This window comes from Bidens hawaiensis, unplaced genomic scaffold (assembly GCF_021521415.1).
Source record: "Bidens hawaiensis isolate Kalapana, Puna unplaced genomic scaffold, B.hawaiensis_p1.1 tig00004282_1, whole genome shotgun sequence".
Taxonomy (NCBI): Eukaryota; Viridiplantae; Streptophyta; class Magnoliopsida; order Asterales; family Asteraceae; genus Bidens; species Bidens hawaiensis.
The window spans coordinates 1,724,048-1,741,167 of record NW_027491257.1 but is presented as its reverse complement, the minus strand read 5'-3'; the positions used below and the strand labels follow the sequence as shown (position 1 = coordinate 1,741,167).

Below are 17,120 nucleotides of genomic sequence, written 5' to 3'. Positions count from 1 at the left end.
GGTTCTAGGTAGGGTATGGAATCAGGTATTCAATACCCTATTTTCGGCTATAAAGAAAACCCTATTTTCATGTATTTTTCAGATATATTTCAGGTATAGATCGGCTTTTCAAAGTGGATATACTTTTTGTGTTTTTTCTCCGGGTATTTTTCAAGTATAGATCAGGTTTGGGTCCAGGTGCGGGTTTTCAAAAACAAGCTATTCTAATACCTGGTTTCGAGTAGAGGTGCACAAAATACCTAATTTCGTACCCGACCCAGATTCACTGGACCCGCGGATACAACCTGGTATTGGGTTTCTCACCAGACATGTACCCAGAACCAGACCCGCCGGAACCGGTTCCACCTCTACCCAGTCAAAACCGACCCGACCCGAAAAAACCAGTCAAATACCCGACTATACCCGAAACCAGCTCCAAAAATTACCCAGTTTGCGCACCTCTAGTTCCGGGTTTCTTTCCCCGGTCCAGTTTTTTTTCACATCTCCATGACTCTATGACTCTGACGAGGCCAGGCCCATTAATATAAACCCAAGAAAACTGGACCACAAATAACCAGACCCATTAATATAATAAACCCAAAAAACCCAACCTTTCACAAAAACCTGTCATGTTCACAATCCAAATTATACACAAAACCCTAATTCCCACCTCACCAAACAACCCCTTAACCCATTTTCAATGGAGAAGATAGAAACCGCCCCAAAAAATGTAAACTTTTATTTAATTTCAAATTGGAGTTGTAAAAATTGTAATTTGTTGTTAATTTGTTTCAGGTTTTGGTTGACATAGTAAGGAGGTCACAGAAGCAAGGTATGAGAGGTGTTAACGGCGGTTGGAAGGAGTTTATAAACGTGTATTACAAGCAACTTGGTAATAGTAGCTTGTGTGATCCGGCTAAGATGTTGCCTGGTGCATTGATTGCTTTCTTGAAGACAATTACTAATGCTAGTTATTTGAATGTGAGTTGAACCTGTTGTTGAATATTGTTTTGTATTTAAGTTATTATGTTAATTGTGGGTGGCAAATGGGTCGGTTAGGGTCGGAACTGGTCAATTAAAAAAGGGTTGTTTTGGTTTGGGTTTTATCGGGTCCGGAAACGGGTAAGAACTGGTTTCGGGTTTTTTTTTGAGTAGGTGGGGGCAATCTTGACCTAAAGGATTTTAAAGGATTGATTGCTTTCTTGAAAACATTTACTAATGTTGATTATTTGAATGTGAGTAAGTTTTGAATGTTGTTTTTCTGTTTTAGTTGTTATTGTGTTGTAATTGTGGGTGGCAAATGGGTTGGTTAAGGTAGGAACGGGTCAATTATTATTAATTAAAAAAATGGTTGTTTTGGTTTGGTTTGGGTTGGATTGGGTCCATAAGGACCGGAACCTGGTAAGAGCTGGGTTCGGGTATTTTTATGAACGAGGCCAATGGATGAAACATTTTAGTTTTTTTTTTTTTGGTTTTAGTTATTATTATGGTATAATTATGGGTGGCAAATGGGTCGGTTAGGGTCGGAACGGGCAATTATTATTAATTAAAAAACGGTTGTTTTGGTTTGGGTGGGATTGGGTCCGGAACGGGTAAGAACTGGTTTCGGGTATTTTTTTTAACAAGGGCAATGGATGAAACATTTTAGTTTTTTTTTTATTTTAGTTATTATTATGTTTTAATTATGGGTGGCAAATGGGTCGGTTAGGGTCGGAACTGGTCAATTATTATTAGTTAAAAAAAGTGTTGTTTTGGTTTGTGTTGGATTGGGTCCGGAAACGGGTAAGAACTGGTTTCGGGTCTTTTTCTTGAACGAGGGCAATGGATGAAACTTTTTTTTTTTTCGATTTATATTTTGAGTAGGTGAGGGCAATCTTTAGGTAAATCGGCCTCACTCAGCGGCAAGGCGATTGGCACTTAGGGTCGGTTGTTTCAAACCCACGACCTCTAGGTTATTGTTCCAAGTCTTACGCCCCCTTAACTAACTGACCTCTAGATTTTTGTTTTCTATTTTAGTTATTAAGTTATAATTATGGGTGGCAAATGGGCCGATTAGGGTCGGAACTGGTCAATTAATTAAAAAAAGGGTTGTTTTGGTTTGGGTTTTATCGGGTCCGGAACCGGGTAAGAACTGGTTTTGGGTGTTTTTTTTGAACGAGGGCAATGAATGAAACATTTTAGAGGTTTTTTTATTTTTTTAATATTTTGAGCAGAGGGGGCAATCTTGACCCAAAGCATTTCAAACGGGTCAGTTTGAGTTGATTTGAAAATTATATAGGTTGGTTTGGGTCAGATTTGTTACTAAAAGGGTCGACAAATTTAAAGAAATGTGTCGATGTGGGTTTTTATTAAGATCAAAAACCTCTAAAAAATCAAAAAATTAATAAAAAAATCATAACTCAAAATATATATCAAAAACTAAAATGTTTCCTCCGTTGTCCTTGCTAAAAAAAAACGATTCGAAACCCGTTTCGACCCTAACACGTTCTGACCCATGACCTGTTTTGACCCAACCTAACTCATTTGCCACTTCTAGTTTTGAGTTATGACTTTTTTTTAATTAGGGGTTTTTTTATCTCAACCCATTTTGACCCATTCCAACTTTTTCTCTTGACCCATTTGGACCCATTTCCAAAATTTTCTTTTTCTCTAGTATGACCCATTTTAACCCATTAAGCATTTTTCTTAAACCCAAACGGTTATTTTTATGGCCCATAATGACCCAAAATAAGCTGTATGGGTCACAATTGTCAGGCCTAGTTTCAATTGTAATGCCAGTTTTGTTGTCTTAGTATTTTGCTAAGGTGGTTGAAAGGCATGAGATTGTGGAAGCTATCAAGAAGAGTACCGGTCGAATATCCCCCGAATAGGTTTGTTTATTATATTTATTCGTGCCGTTAAATGTTGTTTTTTTAAGTAGAATATACTAAATATTGGTAACTATGCACTTAGGTTGATTGTCAAGTAGGGGTGCAAACGAGCTGAGCCCGAGCTTGGTTTGTTTACACATAGCTCGGCTAGTGAGTAGTTTTTCAAGCTCGAACTCCGCTCATTAACTATTTATTAATTAATTTTTATACGGTCTTTTTATTTCAAATGTAATTTTATATATAATATATTTAAAAAATTATTTAGTTATATATTATAAAAAATTAAATGACAAGCTCGTTTAGGCTCCAGCAACACTAGGATGATTAACTTAATTCTATAATTTTGTATTGCTAATATGCTATTTGCTTTTTATTTATTTTTTTATAGTAGTAGTCTTTTGTTTTATCTTTTGGACAATTTTGTATCAGGTTTTCGTTATATATAGAATTGTATTAAATTAAGAATTTTGTATGCAATTGCAGGAGCTGTTTCACATGACAGTTATGCATCCCCATTATGCACCAAATTATATATTTCCGTCACATAAAGAGGTTCGCGCGTGTGTGTTTGTGTGTGTGTGTGTATATATAGGATTGGGATCGTGTGAGAACCATTTGAAAATTGAGAACCATTTTGGACCACTAAAAAACCCTTCGAAAAAAAATAAAAGAAATCATAAAAAAAAATTATAAAACCAAAACAGATGCGAAAATAAAAAAAAGTAAATAAATCAAAACGTTTATCTAGCATCCCGGTTTCATAAAAAAAATTATCGGTTTTGCTAAATTATACGTATATGTATAATACTTATAAACACGTACATACATATATGTATATATACAAGGTATATTTATACACATATGTACAATTAAGATACATGATAATGTACATGTGTATATTATGTAACCGGAGATTAAATGATAATATACATATATGTATAAGTTAGCAAAACCGAGTTTTTTTTTTGTTTTTTTATAAAACCGGGATGCTAGATAAACGTTTTGGTTTTTTTACCTTTTTAATTTTCGTTTTTTTTGTTTTATAATTTTTGAAATATTTTTTTAAGGGTTTTTTTTGTGGTCCAAAATGATACTCAAAGTTTTCAATTTCAAAAAGTTCTCTCAGGATATATATACTCATCTTATATATATATGTATGTATGTATATATATATATCATCTCAAGCTCTCAACTTTATGCTACTTTTTGTTAATAAAAGTTATAATGCATGAAAATGAATATAAACTTTGAACTGATGTAGGGTTGGGTGGTTACAAATAATAGAAAAACGTTTCACGAACCAGAATGTAACACAATACTTGCGGTTGATTGTGAGATGGTACTTTGTGCCGATGGTACTGATGCGTTGGTTCGGGTTTGTGTCGTGGATCGTGATTTAAAGGTATTATCACATGTCACAAGTTTATAAAGTTTTAAAAGTATTATTTAAATCCCTCTTGTAAGTTAATGAATTTGTTTGACTTTTGTAGGTCATACTTGATGAACTTGTTAAACCTGATAAAAAAGTTGTTGATTATAGATCCCGCATAACCGGGATTTATGCTAAAGACTTGGTAAATGTTACTACCAAGTTACGAGACGTACAGGTGAAAATCTTTGTTGAACTTCATCACCTCGCAGGCTCGCACCATCTACGTTTTGTTTTTTAAATTGACATTTTTTTAATAGGAGTATATGAAGAAATTGCTATCAAACGGGGCTATATTGGCCGGTCACAGTCTGGATAGTGATCTAAGGGGTAACTAGGTTTCATTTTGAAAATTGAGTCATTAATTTATTGGGATTTTTTCATATTTCCCCTTCCTAAACAAGGTAAATTACATATTTCCCCAAAATACAAGTTTTTAATGCAAAATGTACAATGCTCTTTAAGCATGGTTGGGGAAATATGTAATTTCAAAGTTTAGGAAGGGGAAATATGTAAATGCTCCCAATTTATTTGCAGAAAACTATAAATAGGCCTGTAAACGACCTGAACGAACACGCACACTTAATGGAAGACATATTTTGTGTTCGTGTTCGTTTATTTAAAAAATGAGCGTTTTTGTGTTCGTTTATGTCCGTTTGTTTAAAATATAAACGAACAGTTCACGAACATAAATGAACAAAGATAAACAAGCATATAAAATCTTTAAGTAGATGACTCATTCAGAGATATTTAATTATATTCTATTAATACATAAACGAAGATAAATAAATGAACATAAACGAATGTTCACGAACATAAATGAACAAACGAAACATGTGTTCGTGTTCGTTCATTTATTTAAATGAACAGAATTTTTTTGTTCATGTTCGTTTGTTTATTAAATAAACGAACTTCCCACCGAACAGTTCACCGAACGTTCGGTTCGTTTATAGGCCTAACTATAAATTATATGACAACCGGTGTCGAAAATTACCATTTTGCCCTTGCTGCAGCGCTCAAGATAGACCACACAAGAGTAATCGATACATCTTTTATCTTCAACTATTGCAGCGGTCCCAATTTCCAGAGAGCATCTTTAAATAATTTGTGTAAGGTAAGCTTGATATCTTTGAACTTGCAAATTGTATATTTTGTTAAAATACTATTTTATTATTTTAACTATTTGACAATATTATTTTTTTATTTGGCAGGCGGTTTTAGGGTCTGAAGTTCGAAAGGATGGCGCTACACATGATTGTTTAGATGATGCACGATACGCAATGAAGCTTGTTGTTGCCAAACTAGACGGGAAAGGTGACTCGGATATGTTAATTCAGGTGCATGACGCCAATGCAATGAAGTTACTTTGTCATCGCATACCAATAAATGTCTCTAAAGAGAAGTTATTTGGAATCATTCCAGGTGACTACACCATCGAATTAAAGGTTAGTTGATTCATTTAAATTTTCATGATTATTATTTGATGGCGTGGACTAGGCCTGTAAACAAACCGAACGTTCGGTGAACTGTTCGTGAATCGTTCGGCGGGAAATTCGTTTATGTTCGTTTATTTAATAAACGAACGAACATGAACAAAAAATTTGAGCGCGTTTAATTAAAAGAACGAACATGAACACATGTTTCGTTCGTTCATATATGTTCATGAAAGTTTGTTTATTTATATTCATTTATGTCCATTTATTTATGTTCGTTTACATATTAATAGAAAATAATTAAATATTATATGTTAAATAACGTTCATTGATTTATGTTCATTTATGTCCGTTTATTTATGTACATGAACGTTGGTTTATTTATGTTCATTTATGTCTGTTTATTAATGGTTTTATATTGTTCATTTAGATGTGTCCATTTATGCTCGTTTATGTTTGTTTGTGTTCATATATGCTCGTGAACTGTTCGTTTAGATTTTAAACAAACGAACATAAACGACCGCTAACGTGTTCATTTTTTAAATAAACGAACATGAACATGAAATATGTGTTTGATTAAGTGTTCATGTTCGTGTAAAGTTAAATGAACGACCAGAATATGTCATTGTTCGTGTTCGTTCGGTTCGTTTACAGGCCTAACGTGGACAACTTGCTTGCAGGAAAATAAGAAAGGCGGAAACAAGTATGCAGCTTTCTTAGTTTTTAAGAGTAAACAAGCGGCCGATGAAGCATATGAGAGGCTTGTCGGTGACCAAGATAAAGTAAAGCATATGTCACTTCACTTACTCTTAAACAAAGCTATTAACTTTTAATTTCCATTTTTTAACGTTTAGCTCGTGTTTGTGAACAGGATTCATCGGGGCGACCACAAAAGCGTATTGGTGCATTTGGTACTTTCTTTGTTCGGAAGATGGCCCGTGGCAATAATGTTGTCAATAATAATAATGTTCAGGTGGTATCGAATAAGAGGCCGTCTGAAGATGAGAATATAACTCGGGCCAAGAAGTTAAAGATGGATGAGAGGAAATCGGAACCAAAAGAGGTGGCGTGTGGTATGTGTGATGGTTATTTAAACGAGATTGAAACGTTGAAGAAACAGTTAAGTGAACGTGATCAAGAAATATTAAAGTTACGAGAGGTCATTGTTTTTAGAGCGAAAAAAGAATTCGGTTTTTGAAGACTTTCGGTTGAGATCTTAGGCTCCCTTGTTTTAGATTTTTAATATCCTTCTAGTGATTGTGTAACATTTGCAAAATAAATTTATTTATAAATATTCAATTTTGAAACAAAGTCAAAGTCAACAGAAAAGGGCATAAGCATCAACACTGCAATGCCCTTAATATCACCAGAATCCAAATTAGGCAAATTTTGAATCGATTTCTCGATTATTGTGGTGTTGGTGGTGTGGGGATTGCCTGTTCGGTGATCGCTTTACTTGAGCTTGGTTTTGCAGACATGGGGTTGTCTTCGTCGTCACTGTCAGAAAACACATCGTCATTTTCTTGGTTTTCGGGATCTTTGTTTTGTCTTGCATCTTTGTATCACTCCTAACAATAGGCTTTAGATAAAACCGATGACTCACTCTTGCACGTCAATTCAGATTAAGCGTCTATTCTTCAATTTGGTGATCGGAGAGATGAAATGTCTAGATTGTAGTGGCTCTGAAAAGTTGATTGAATACGTAAACAAATGTAATCTAGCGAACTTAAAACAAACTGTAAACGAATGAACATAAACGAGCATAAAGTTGGACATGTGTTCATGTTCTTTCTTTATTAAATAAATAGACAAACGAACTTCTCATCGAACGATTTATTGAATGTTTGGTTGGTTACACTTATAGGCCTAATGATATTTACAAACCTTATTCTTATTCAGCCATTATTCAGGTCTAAGGGTGCAAACGAGCCGAGCAGCTTGCAAGCTACTTTAGATCGGCTCGTTAAAAAGCTCGATCGAGCCGAGCCCGAGCTCAAAAGTAAGCTCGTTTGATAAACAAGCCCGAGCTTCACTTATCGAGCTCGAGCCAGTTGGCGAGCCTAAACTAGCCTGTCATTTATATAATTTTTTAAAATATATATTTTATAATTATTAATTAATATATATAACGCTATGAAAAAAAATAACCGCATAATATATATTATTTTATACATAAAATGTTAATAGAAAAATACATATAAATAGTTATAATTATAGAAAAAATAATTGATAAATAGTAAAAGAGCCGAGCCTAAGCTTGAAAAATTACTCATGAGCTGAGCTCGAGCTTTGAAAATAGAGCTTGAATCGAGCCGAACTCGAGCTCTGTATAAGTTAAACGAGCCGAGCTCGGCTCTAAATCAGGTCTAATGTGTCTTTTCACAAACTTTGAACATATATTATATTATTTTGGGTTTGCATTCTATTAAGTGGTAGCTTTGCAACGAGCAAATTCACGTGCAAAACAAAGTTAAGATAAATTCGATATCGATACTAAAATCCATGCGGCAAGAACCACCAAAAAGTTGCGATAATTTGCGAATTAAAACAGGTTATTAACCATTAGAGTAGAAACCGTTTAGTAATCGAAAATAACCATAGGTTTGAACTTTTGGAGTAGAAACCGATTCGGATCTGGTTAACCGAAACCAGTTCTTTCTAAACGGTTAATTGTAGAGGTGCACAAATCGGGTTTTTCAAACACACGGGTTTGGGTATGGAACCGGGTTCGAGTATGTCCGGGTATTGGAAAATCGGGTATTGGCAATACCCGGGTCGGGTTCGGGTCCGGGTATTCTCTCTAAAAACCATACCCTATGCATCGGATTCGGGTCGGGTATCGAACTAGGTATTGTAAAACCGGGTATTTTAATATCCTATTTTCGGGTATTGAAAAAACCCTATTTTTGGGATTTTTGGGGTTTTTTTCGGGTATAGATTAGATTTTTTTAAGGGGTTACAATTTTTTGGGTATTTTCAGGTATTTTCAGGTATTTTTCGGGTAATTTCGGGTATTTGAAAAACCCAATTTCAGGTATTGGAAAAACCCGGTTCCGTGTATGGAACCGATTCCGGTTTTCGGATATTACCGGGTATAAATTGGGCCCGGTTCCGGGTACGGGTTTTGGTACTGAAATGCATACCCTATCCATACCCTACGGGTAGGGTCGGGTACGGGTTCGAGTACGGGTTCGGGTATTAAAACCCGGGTATATAAAATACCGGTTGCAGATATTTTTTTGAGTCCGGTTCCTAGTTCGGGTTTTTTGTACACCTCTAGTTAATTGAAAAACCCTAAAAAGCCCATTAAACTTTGACCAAGCCCAATACTAATAATAACATTAGCCCATAAACAGTTTATCTTCAATCTTCATCTTCTCCATATATTTTCCCCCAATTTGTAAACAAACAAACCCTAATATTTCAAATTCCACCAATTCATTACATAATCGCCAAATTGGCATGATCAAACGTTATAATTGTCCAAATGACAATCGCTATATCTCAAGGCTTTGCTTGCAGAACTCAATTATCGTTCAATTTACCTCTTTTTAGCCGCGTGCAAAAGGTATGTTATTTAATATTTACATTCTCATTTGCAAATTCAAATTCATATTGGAATGATATTGTGATATTACGTCATCCAGTTTTTCAATTTTATTAATTTCTAATAACTAGGCTCGAGCTTGGCTCGTTAGTTGTTTTTTCAAGCTAGAGTTCGGATAGTTTATTATTATTATTATTATTATTATTAAGGCTTTAAATTATTATTATTATTATTATTTATCAAAGGTAATTTCTCAATAAAATGATTACAATAAAGTATAAGGCAAACGGGCAACAAGCTATGTGGCAACCCCTCTTGAATAAGCTTATAATTTATTATTTACTATTTAGTTTATATACATTTTTTTGTATTTTTATGTATTTGATGAATAAGCTTAAAATAGGGATATCCAAAATATCCGACTTTTTTTAATATTTTTGTAGAATGAATATTTATTAGAAATTTCGGATAATTTTGGGATATTTTGGGTAATTCGGATATTCGAAATATATATGTTTATTAAATTCTTAAATATTTTTTAAAAGTTGTTAAATAATAAACGGTTTTTAGAATTCGGGTCTCCGTTTGAATATTTTTTAAATTCTTAAATATTTTTTTAAAAGTTGTTAAATAATAAACATTCTTTTTAAAGTTGTTTCATTTAGTGCTATTATTTTATTAATTCGTTTTTTACTAGGCTCGAGCTCGGCTCATTTTGACTTACAAGAGCTCATGACTTGTTTTTTAATATTTAATTAATTTATTAACATTTTTCGTATCTATATATATATATTTGAAAATAGCTTTAAACGAGCTTAAGCTTGGCCCGAGCTCAAATATACAATGCAAAATTAATACATAGAAATCTAAAGAGTATAAACTTAAATGAATTAATTTATATACATTTTTAGCATATTTATATATTTGAAAATAACCTTAAACAAGCTCGATCTCAACTATGCATTGCAAAGTCAATACATAGAAATCTAAAAGAGTATAAACTAAATTATTTAAATTATATACATTTTTCCGTATATTTTAATATTTGAAAATAACCTTAAACTAGCCAAAGGCCGGTGCGAGCTCGACTATGCAGTGCAAAATTATACACAGAAATCTAAAAGAGTACACAAAACGATCTTCCCATACAAGGCTTGAGCTTGATAAGGCTCGGTTCGTTTCGAGCTTTTTATCGATATGATCTCGTAGCTCACGAGCGGCTTGGCTTGTTGCACCTCTAATTGCTTTAATCACAGGCGAGACATAGCTTTTCCGTGGCAGCCATTGAATCTCTGGCTGAATCAGTAAATATTCATAAAGAAGATTTCCGGATTTCACCTGCTAGAGATGTAAAAGGTGAATGCTTATCTTTGTATTTAATTACTTTAAAGGAATTTACAAAGTTATGTATCATAGTTTTTTGTTTATGAGGTTTAGGTCTGTAAATGAACCAAACGTTTGGTTAACAGTTTATTAGGATGTTCGTTTATTTATTAAGCAAACGCTCATGAATAAAACTTTTTGTTCATTTAGTTAAATGAAGTAATGAACGAACATGAACACATGCCTCATTTCATTATTTATATTATATTCATGTTTAATTTTGATTGGCGTGTGCTTTTTTATGCTTGTTTGTTAATGTTCGGTTACATTCGGAGTTGTTTGTTCATTTTATTAACGAAGAGACGTAAATGAACATGAACAAGAAAACCTCATTCGTTTGATTGTTCGTGTTTGATCAAGCCCTTTTCGTGTTCATTCGGTTCGTTTACAGGCCTACTGAGGTTGCATCTTTTTTATGGTAGTAGCAGGAAATGATGATTGCAAGCCACATGAATGGAAAAAATTATGTTCTAAAGAACTTGGAATAAGGACTTCAAGGATTACAAAGCCTGCAAAAGTAGTTTTAAATGTGCTTAGAAAAAAAGGTATATTATTTACTTATTTTATTTAGAATCATTTATCTACTATGTTGTTCTTATTTATCATTTTCAATGTAGGATATGAGGTATACCTTGTTGGAGGATGCGTACGCGATCTTGTATTAAAACGAACCCCTAAAGATTTTGACATCTTGACGTCTGCTGAACTTAAAGAGGTTTGTTTTCTTTTTCAATTCATTTGAAAATTGAGACCTCAAAATTTTCACAATCATGAAAATTGAAAAAATGGATAATATCATCATCATCATCATCATCATCATCATCATCATCGTACTCAGTATATCCCACCAATAGCAATGCTATGGTAGGGTCTGAGGAGGGTAAGATGTAGACAGCCTTACCTCTACCCCATAGGGATAGAGAGGCTGCTTCCGATGAGACCCCCGGCTCGATAGTAGTTTTGCATCAAGCCTTGGACATAAGGCACATAGCACTCAATCATCGGGACACCGGCTGATTGGTGCATGTGCCCTTGTCTTTCGGCTATCAACGCCACCACATGATGCCTGATTAACCTTCCCCCACTTTTAACGTTATTTTCACGAGATTAGTAAAATAACGTCAAAATTAGTGCAATTTTACTTTTGCCCACCCGAGAGTTCACACATATATACATTATATGCGTGCACCGCCAGCAGGGCATACATATAGTTGGAAGACGGTTTCCTATTTGTGAAATAGTTGGAAGACGGTTTCCTCATACAAAAAATGGATAATATGGGTTGTTAAATTGCAGATAATGAGAGCGTTCCCTCATTGTGAAATAGTTGGAAGACGGTTTCCTATTTGCCACGTGCATATTGATGATGCCATTGTGGAGGTTGGTCAGTTATTTTCATACACTAGATAATAATAGTGCGTGCTAAATAAACAATATCTATAACTTGGTTATGAATATCTAATATGGGCCAGGTGTCAAGTTTCAGCACAAGTGGAAGAAAGTTTGGTAGAAAGTCAAAGTATCCAATTAGAAAGCCTTCGGGTTGTGACGAATGTGATTATATTAGATGGAGTAATTGTATGCAAAGGGACTTTACAATCAACGGGTACTTACTTTTGTTAACACATAAGTCGTCAATTAAAAGCTAACTGTAATAACAAATTTCTTGTTACATTTATAGGTTAATGTTTGACCCATTTGCACGCGTCGTGTATGATTATATTGGTGGCATGAATGACATTCAAAGAGCTAAAGTAAGAAAAAGAATTTTCAGATTACATTAAACAAGTACCGGGAACATGTTTATTAGGGTTATTTATTTGTTTGTTTGTTCTGTTCGGTTGTATGTAGGTTCGTTGCATAACGCCTGCAAACGCTTCTTTTGCAGAAGATTGCGGTATGCTCTATAATAATAACTAAAATATAATTGTTTAATTTTTTATATTAATTTTGGCATTTGATTATCATACACGTTATACAGCTCGGATACTACGTGGGATTCGAATCGCTGCTCGTTTAGGGTTTCGGTTTTCGCGTGAAACGTCTCATTTTTTAAAAGAGTTCTCGGATTCTTTGTTAAGGCTTGATAAGGTATACTTTTAATCACTTTAGCAACTTTCAAGTTTCAACCCGTTTGAATTTGTCCCGTTTCATGTTTTGCTAATATATTTCATTTGACCCATTTAATGATTGTTATAGGGTCGGATACACATGGAAATGAATTACATGCTGGCATATGGATCTGCAGAGGCTTCATTAAGGTTACTTTGGAAATTTGGACTTCTTGAGATTCTTCTACCCCTTCAAGTATGGGCCTTTTTCCAAATTACGCCCTACACTTCAGAAATTTTAGTTATTGCATATTAGAATAATAATATGATATATGGGTTCGTGCAGGCGGCTTATCTTGTTTCACATGAATTTCGCAGGCGTGACAAGAGATCTAACATGCTTCTGGTGTGTTTAATAATATGTTTCTTATTATCTGTTTTGTATCGTGTGACATTTAATAATATGGTCATGCTTTGCAGTCTTTGTTTGCTAGTTTGGATAAACTTCTAGCACCTGACCGACCATGCCACTCTTGCCTGTGGTAAGAATCGTATAGACTTGTAACCAAGCGAACAGACACGAAAGGAGCATTTTTCATGTTTGTTTGTTTAACACTTTAACTTTAACCGGACAAATGGTTAAACACGAACAACTAAACAACGTTTTTTTTTCGTGTTTGTTTGTTAAGAAAATGAAAATGTTTGTGTTTGTTTATGCTCGTTCGTTAACAATATAAACGAATGGTTTACGAACATATGAATGATTAAGGGCGTAAAAACTTATTAGGGGCGTAAAAGTATGAATGATTATATTAAGAACATAAATGAGTGCAAACAAACCAACATAAACGGATTCACTGAATCACATGAACGAACACTAAGAAAATGTTTGTGTTTGTTTATGTTTGTTCGTTAACAATATAAACGAATGGCCACTAACGTAAACGAGCGAACATAACCAAACAAAAACCAATTACAAGTAATGTGTTGCGCCTAAAAACTTATTAAGGGCGTAAAAGTATAAATGATGTGTTAATGAACATAAATGAGCGCAAACAAACCAACATAAACGGATTCACTGAATCACATGAACGAACGTTTATGAACATAATGAACGAATGAGAACTTTTGAACATAAACGAACGGTTCAATATCATTTACATGCCTAGAAACATAGTTGATACTTGATACACTGATTGCAACTCTAGGGACCTAAACGGGCCAGGCTGGCTTAAACAGGCCGAGACTAACAAGAAGTTGACTTTTACAGGGTCAGCATTCTGGCATTTCATGAAGCATTGGTGGACCAGCCTCGGGATGCATTGGTGATTGCTGCGTTGAGCATTGCGGTTCACAGGGGTGGGTCGTTGTCTGAAGCAGTAGATATTGCAAAAGAAATCTCACAGCCTCATGAAACAAGCTTCCATGAAATATCAGAATCTAGTCATTTATATTCAAAAGATGAATTAATGGATGAAGTTGTAAGGCTTGCAGATTCCGTTAAAATTGCATTGAGAAGACTAACGGATGAACATTTAGTTTCCCAGGCCCTGATCGAGTACCCCCAAGCTCCACAATCTGATATGGTGAGGACTCGTCTTTTGAATCTGATTATCTGATTATTATTAACGGGTGTGCATGGGTTGGCTCGGTTTTTGACTCAAATCGAGCCAAACAATAAAAAATCGGTTTTTGGGTTTTTGAAAACCATTTTGCTTGGGTTTTTCAGTTTTCACGTGTTTCGATCGGTTTTTTTCGGTTTTGTCATTTGGGCTTGAATTTTTGGGCTAAAAAAGTGGCCCAAAATAATGAATTTGGGCCTGAAAGTTTTTAACTTTTTATTGATTAATGTTAATTGATTATTACACTTTTGGGCCTAAATATTTGGGCTACACTACATTTAATTTTTAAAAAAGTTACTTAACATTCTAAAATAAAATTTGCAATCCATATTTTCGGTAGAAAAGGTCGGTTTTTACTTGTTTGGTTTTTTACGGTTCGGCTCAGATATAACCGAACCGGAATTTTGGTTATTGAAAAAAAAATCAAACCAAACCGTCGGTTTTTGGGTTGGATACTTTGGTTAAAGATCAGTTATTTCGGTTTTACAAATAAAAGCTGGTTACTTTTTTTTATCCTCAGGTTTTTATATCATGGGCCCTATCGTTAAAGGTAATTTCTATGTTTGATTGCGTTAAGAGGGGCAGGAATCGTAGGTTTGTACCAAACAGAGGAGGTGAAATTGATTATGATTCGTTGGCATTGGGTAGATTGGATGAAGTGAGGGACATTTTTGGTAGAGTTGTTTTCGACACCGTATACCCTATAAATTTGGTTCCATAATTGAAAAAATATTTTTTGTTAGAATCATAAAATGTTAATTTACTTTTTTAGAATCAGGGTTATAACATAAAAGCTGCTAAAAGGAAAGCATTCAGAAACTGTATACATGACACAATCACATAGCAAAATGTTGTATGATTTTGGTTATGGTTTTCACATGTGAAAATGTAGATGTTTTGTTGAAGGCATGTTGACTGGTTTCACTTAGAACACAAGTTAAATTAAATCAATAGGTAATTAAATATACGAAAAATGTTTAATAAACTTAGATGATATATAATGTAGGGTTTAGTTATTCTATAAATTGGGGCAAAAATGAGAATGATGAGAAGGATTTGTAGCCATACAAAAAAATCTTTCAAAAAAATAAAATAATAGTAATAATAAAATCATAACTTAAAATTTAATAAAAAAAGAAAAAACACATAAATGTTTATACCGTCTTTCTCGTTCTTAAAAAAACACATTGTTGATGGAAAAAGGTCATTATGTCTTTTTGTTTATCATTGTGTTTTGTGTTAATTTGTGTTATTAATTGTCTTTTTTTCTTAGCATTGTGTCTTTTTTTCTTGATATTATCTTATATTACTCAACATTGTGTTATATTTTGCGATCTATTGTATCTTTTTTTAGTTATAATTGTGTCTTTTGTTCATTTTCGTCATTGTGTCTTTTCGGTGTTTTTTTTAACGGGAATGACGGGAAAACAATTTAGTTTTTAAAATTTTTTCTTTTCTATTTATAGTTTAAGTTATGATTTTTTTATTATTATTTGACTTTTTAAGGGTTTTTTAGTCATAAATCATTCTCATAATTCTCGTTTATTACTTTTTTATATTTTACATTTTTCTCATAAAGTATTATGTAATGCATTTAATTAATTATATCTACTTTAATGACTTTAGGCTACAAACCAACGTAACCTCAATCAAGCAACAACTTACAAAAAAAGCTTTATGTCAACGCTTCACTTGTACTCTACTTTTGTGTCTTCTTGTTTCCTTTTTGGATTTGCCTTATTTATATAAGGAAATCGTGAGGACACGTGATTTGCAATTTTTTTTGGAACGACCAACTAACAACGTTGGGTATTATGTACGTGGTCTTCAATGGCTAAAGATAGCCTGAGCCGGTCACGAGTCCAGACGGACGGAGCCCCTAGCGGTCCACCTATTGAGGGATGAGGGATTCCCCGTATAAAACCCGACCTCCACGCCCGCCAAACGGCACGACAGCGAGGAGCCGGTAAAACCGGGTGAGATCGGGACTCGAACCCTAGCAAGCCAGGGTCATCCTTCATATCTCCCATGTAAATTGGTGATAGTGAGGTTTGAACACCCTACCTCTCACTAGTAAAGTGAGTGTTCTACCATTGAGCCACATCCAATTTATCGTAATTTGGCATTAATAATATTTTATATATCCAACCATTTAATAAATTAATAAACTAGAGGTGTGCATCGGGTCAGAGTTAGATCAACTAACCGGAGTACCGGACCAAATGAACATGCAACAAACCATTAAAAAACTCATAAGTGATAAGGACACGTGATTTGACATGAATAATATTTTATATATCCGAACTATTTAATAAATTAATAAATTAGAGGTGTGCTTCGGGTCATAACTAGATCGAGTAACTAAGTGAGCATGCAACGAGACATTAAAAAACTTGTGATTAACCCTTTCTGTTTACTTAATCACTACATTCTGGTTCCCTATAAAATAACGTCTCCTTATTTACTCGCCAACATTCAGATTTTAAACTATTTCAAGGAGATTAATCTACCTCATTAAACTCGAGCCTTACGTTTAAGAGACGAAGAGCTACTGAAAAATAGAATGACTGTAGAAAAAAAAAATTATTAAACCTATGGGATAAATTTTTCTCATTTATTGCTGTTTTTTTTAACAACTAAAAAACATCTATTTACAAATAGCAACTAAGTTTCGGTTCCTATAAAATTACTTAGTTTTAACTATTAAAAATTTTATCCATAATATAGAAACTCAACTAATTTATATATCAAAAAAATAATTTTTAGTAATTTACCAAAACTTGATTACTATCAATGAGCTATTAGT

The 17,120-nt window shown here is 33.9% G+C and overlaps 2 protein-coding genes and 1 long non-coding RNA gene across 3 annotated transcripts; all 3 read left to right on the top strand.

Moving 5' to 3' along the window:
* Positions 1 to 631: 631 nt before the first annotated feature.
* LOC143626074 (small RNA degrading nuclease 3-like) lies at positions 632 to 6,909 on the top strand. Its single transcript, XM_077096249.1, has 10 exons — positions 632 to 709; positions 775 to 871; positions 3,333 to 3,337; positions 4,111 to 4,251; positions 4,340 to 4,456; positions 4,539 to 4,608; positions 5,292 to 5,392; positions 5,490 to 5,723; positions 6,392 to 6,493; positions 6,583 to 6,909. The coding sequence occupies exons 1-10, from the start codon at positions 680 to 682 to the stop codon at positions 6,907 to 6,909; spliced, it is 1,224 nt and encodes a 407-aa protein (XP_076952364.1). The 5' UTR covers positions 632 to 679.
* Positions 904 to 2,829, top strand: LOC143626026 (uncharacterized). The gene is made up of 2 exons (XR_013152359.1): positions 904 to 960; positions 2,772 to 2,829. It is a non-coding gene; the product is annotated as an uncharacterized LOC143626026 (long non-coding RNA).
* A 2,185-nt stretch (positions 6,910 to 9,094) lies between the features above and the next one.
* On the top strand, positions 9,095 to 15,035 carry LOC143626073 (uncharacterized). The gene is made up of 14 exons (XM_077096248.1): positions 9,095 to 9,279; positions 10,515 to 10,614; positions 11,067 to 11,186; positions 11,259 to 11,356; positions 11,938 to 12,021; positions 12,114 to 12,247; positions 12,323 to 12,395; positions 12,493 to 12,538; positions 12,623 to 12,732; positions 12,841 to 12,948; positions 13,039 to 13,098; positions 13,173 to 13,234; positions 13,963 to 14,278; positions 14,835 to 15,035. Exons 1-14 carry the CDS (start codon positions 9,199 to 9,201, stop codon positions 15,033 to 15,035), a joined length of 1,593 nt encoding a protein of 530 aa, XP_076952363.1. The 5' UTR covers positions 9,095 to 9,198.
* The last annotated feature ends 2,085 nt before the right edge of the window (positions 15,036 to 17,120 follow it).

Coding starts and splice junctions, on each gene's coding strand:
- LOC143626074 (XM_077096249.1), top strand. CDS start 680: ATGGAGAAGATAGAAACCGCCCCAAAAAAT. Junction 5,393..5,489: donor CTTTAAATAATTTGTGTAAG/GTAAGCTTGATA, acceptor TTTATTTGGCAG/GCGGTTTTAGGGTCTGAAGT. Junction 5,724..6,391: donor ACTACACCATCGAATTAAAG/GTTAGTTGATTC, acceptor ACTTGCTTGCAG/GAAAATAAGAAAGGCGGAAA.
- LOC143626073 (XM_077096248.1), top strand. CDS start 9,199: ATGACAATCGCTATATCTCAAGGCTTTGCTTGCAGAACTCAATTATCG. Junction 11,187..11,258: donor AAATGTGCTTAGAAAAAAAG/GTATATTATTTA, acceptor TTTTCAATGTAG/GATATGAGGTATACCTTGTT. Junction 13,099..13,172: donor AGAGATCTAACATGCTTCTG/GTGTGTTTAATA, acceptor CATGCTTTGCAG/TCTTTGTTTGCTAGTTTGGA.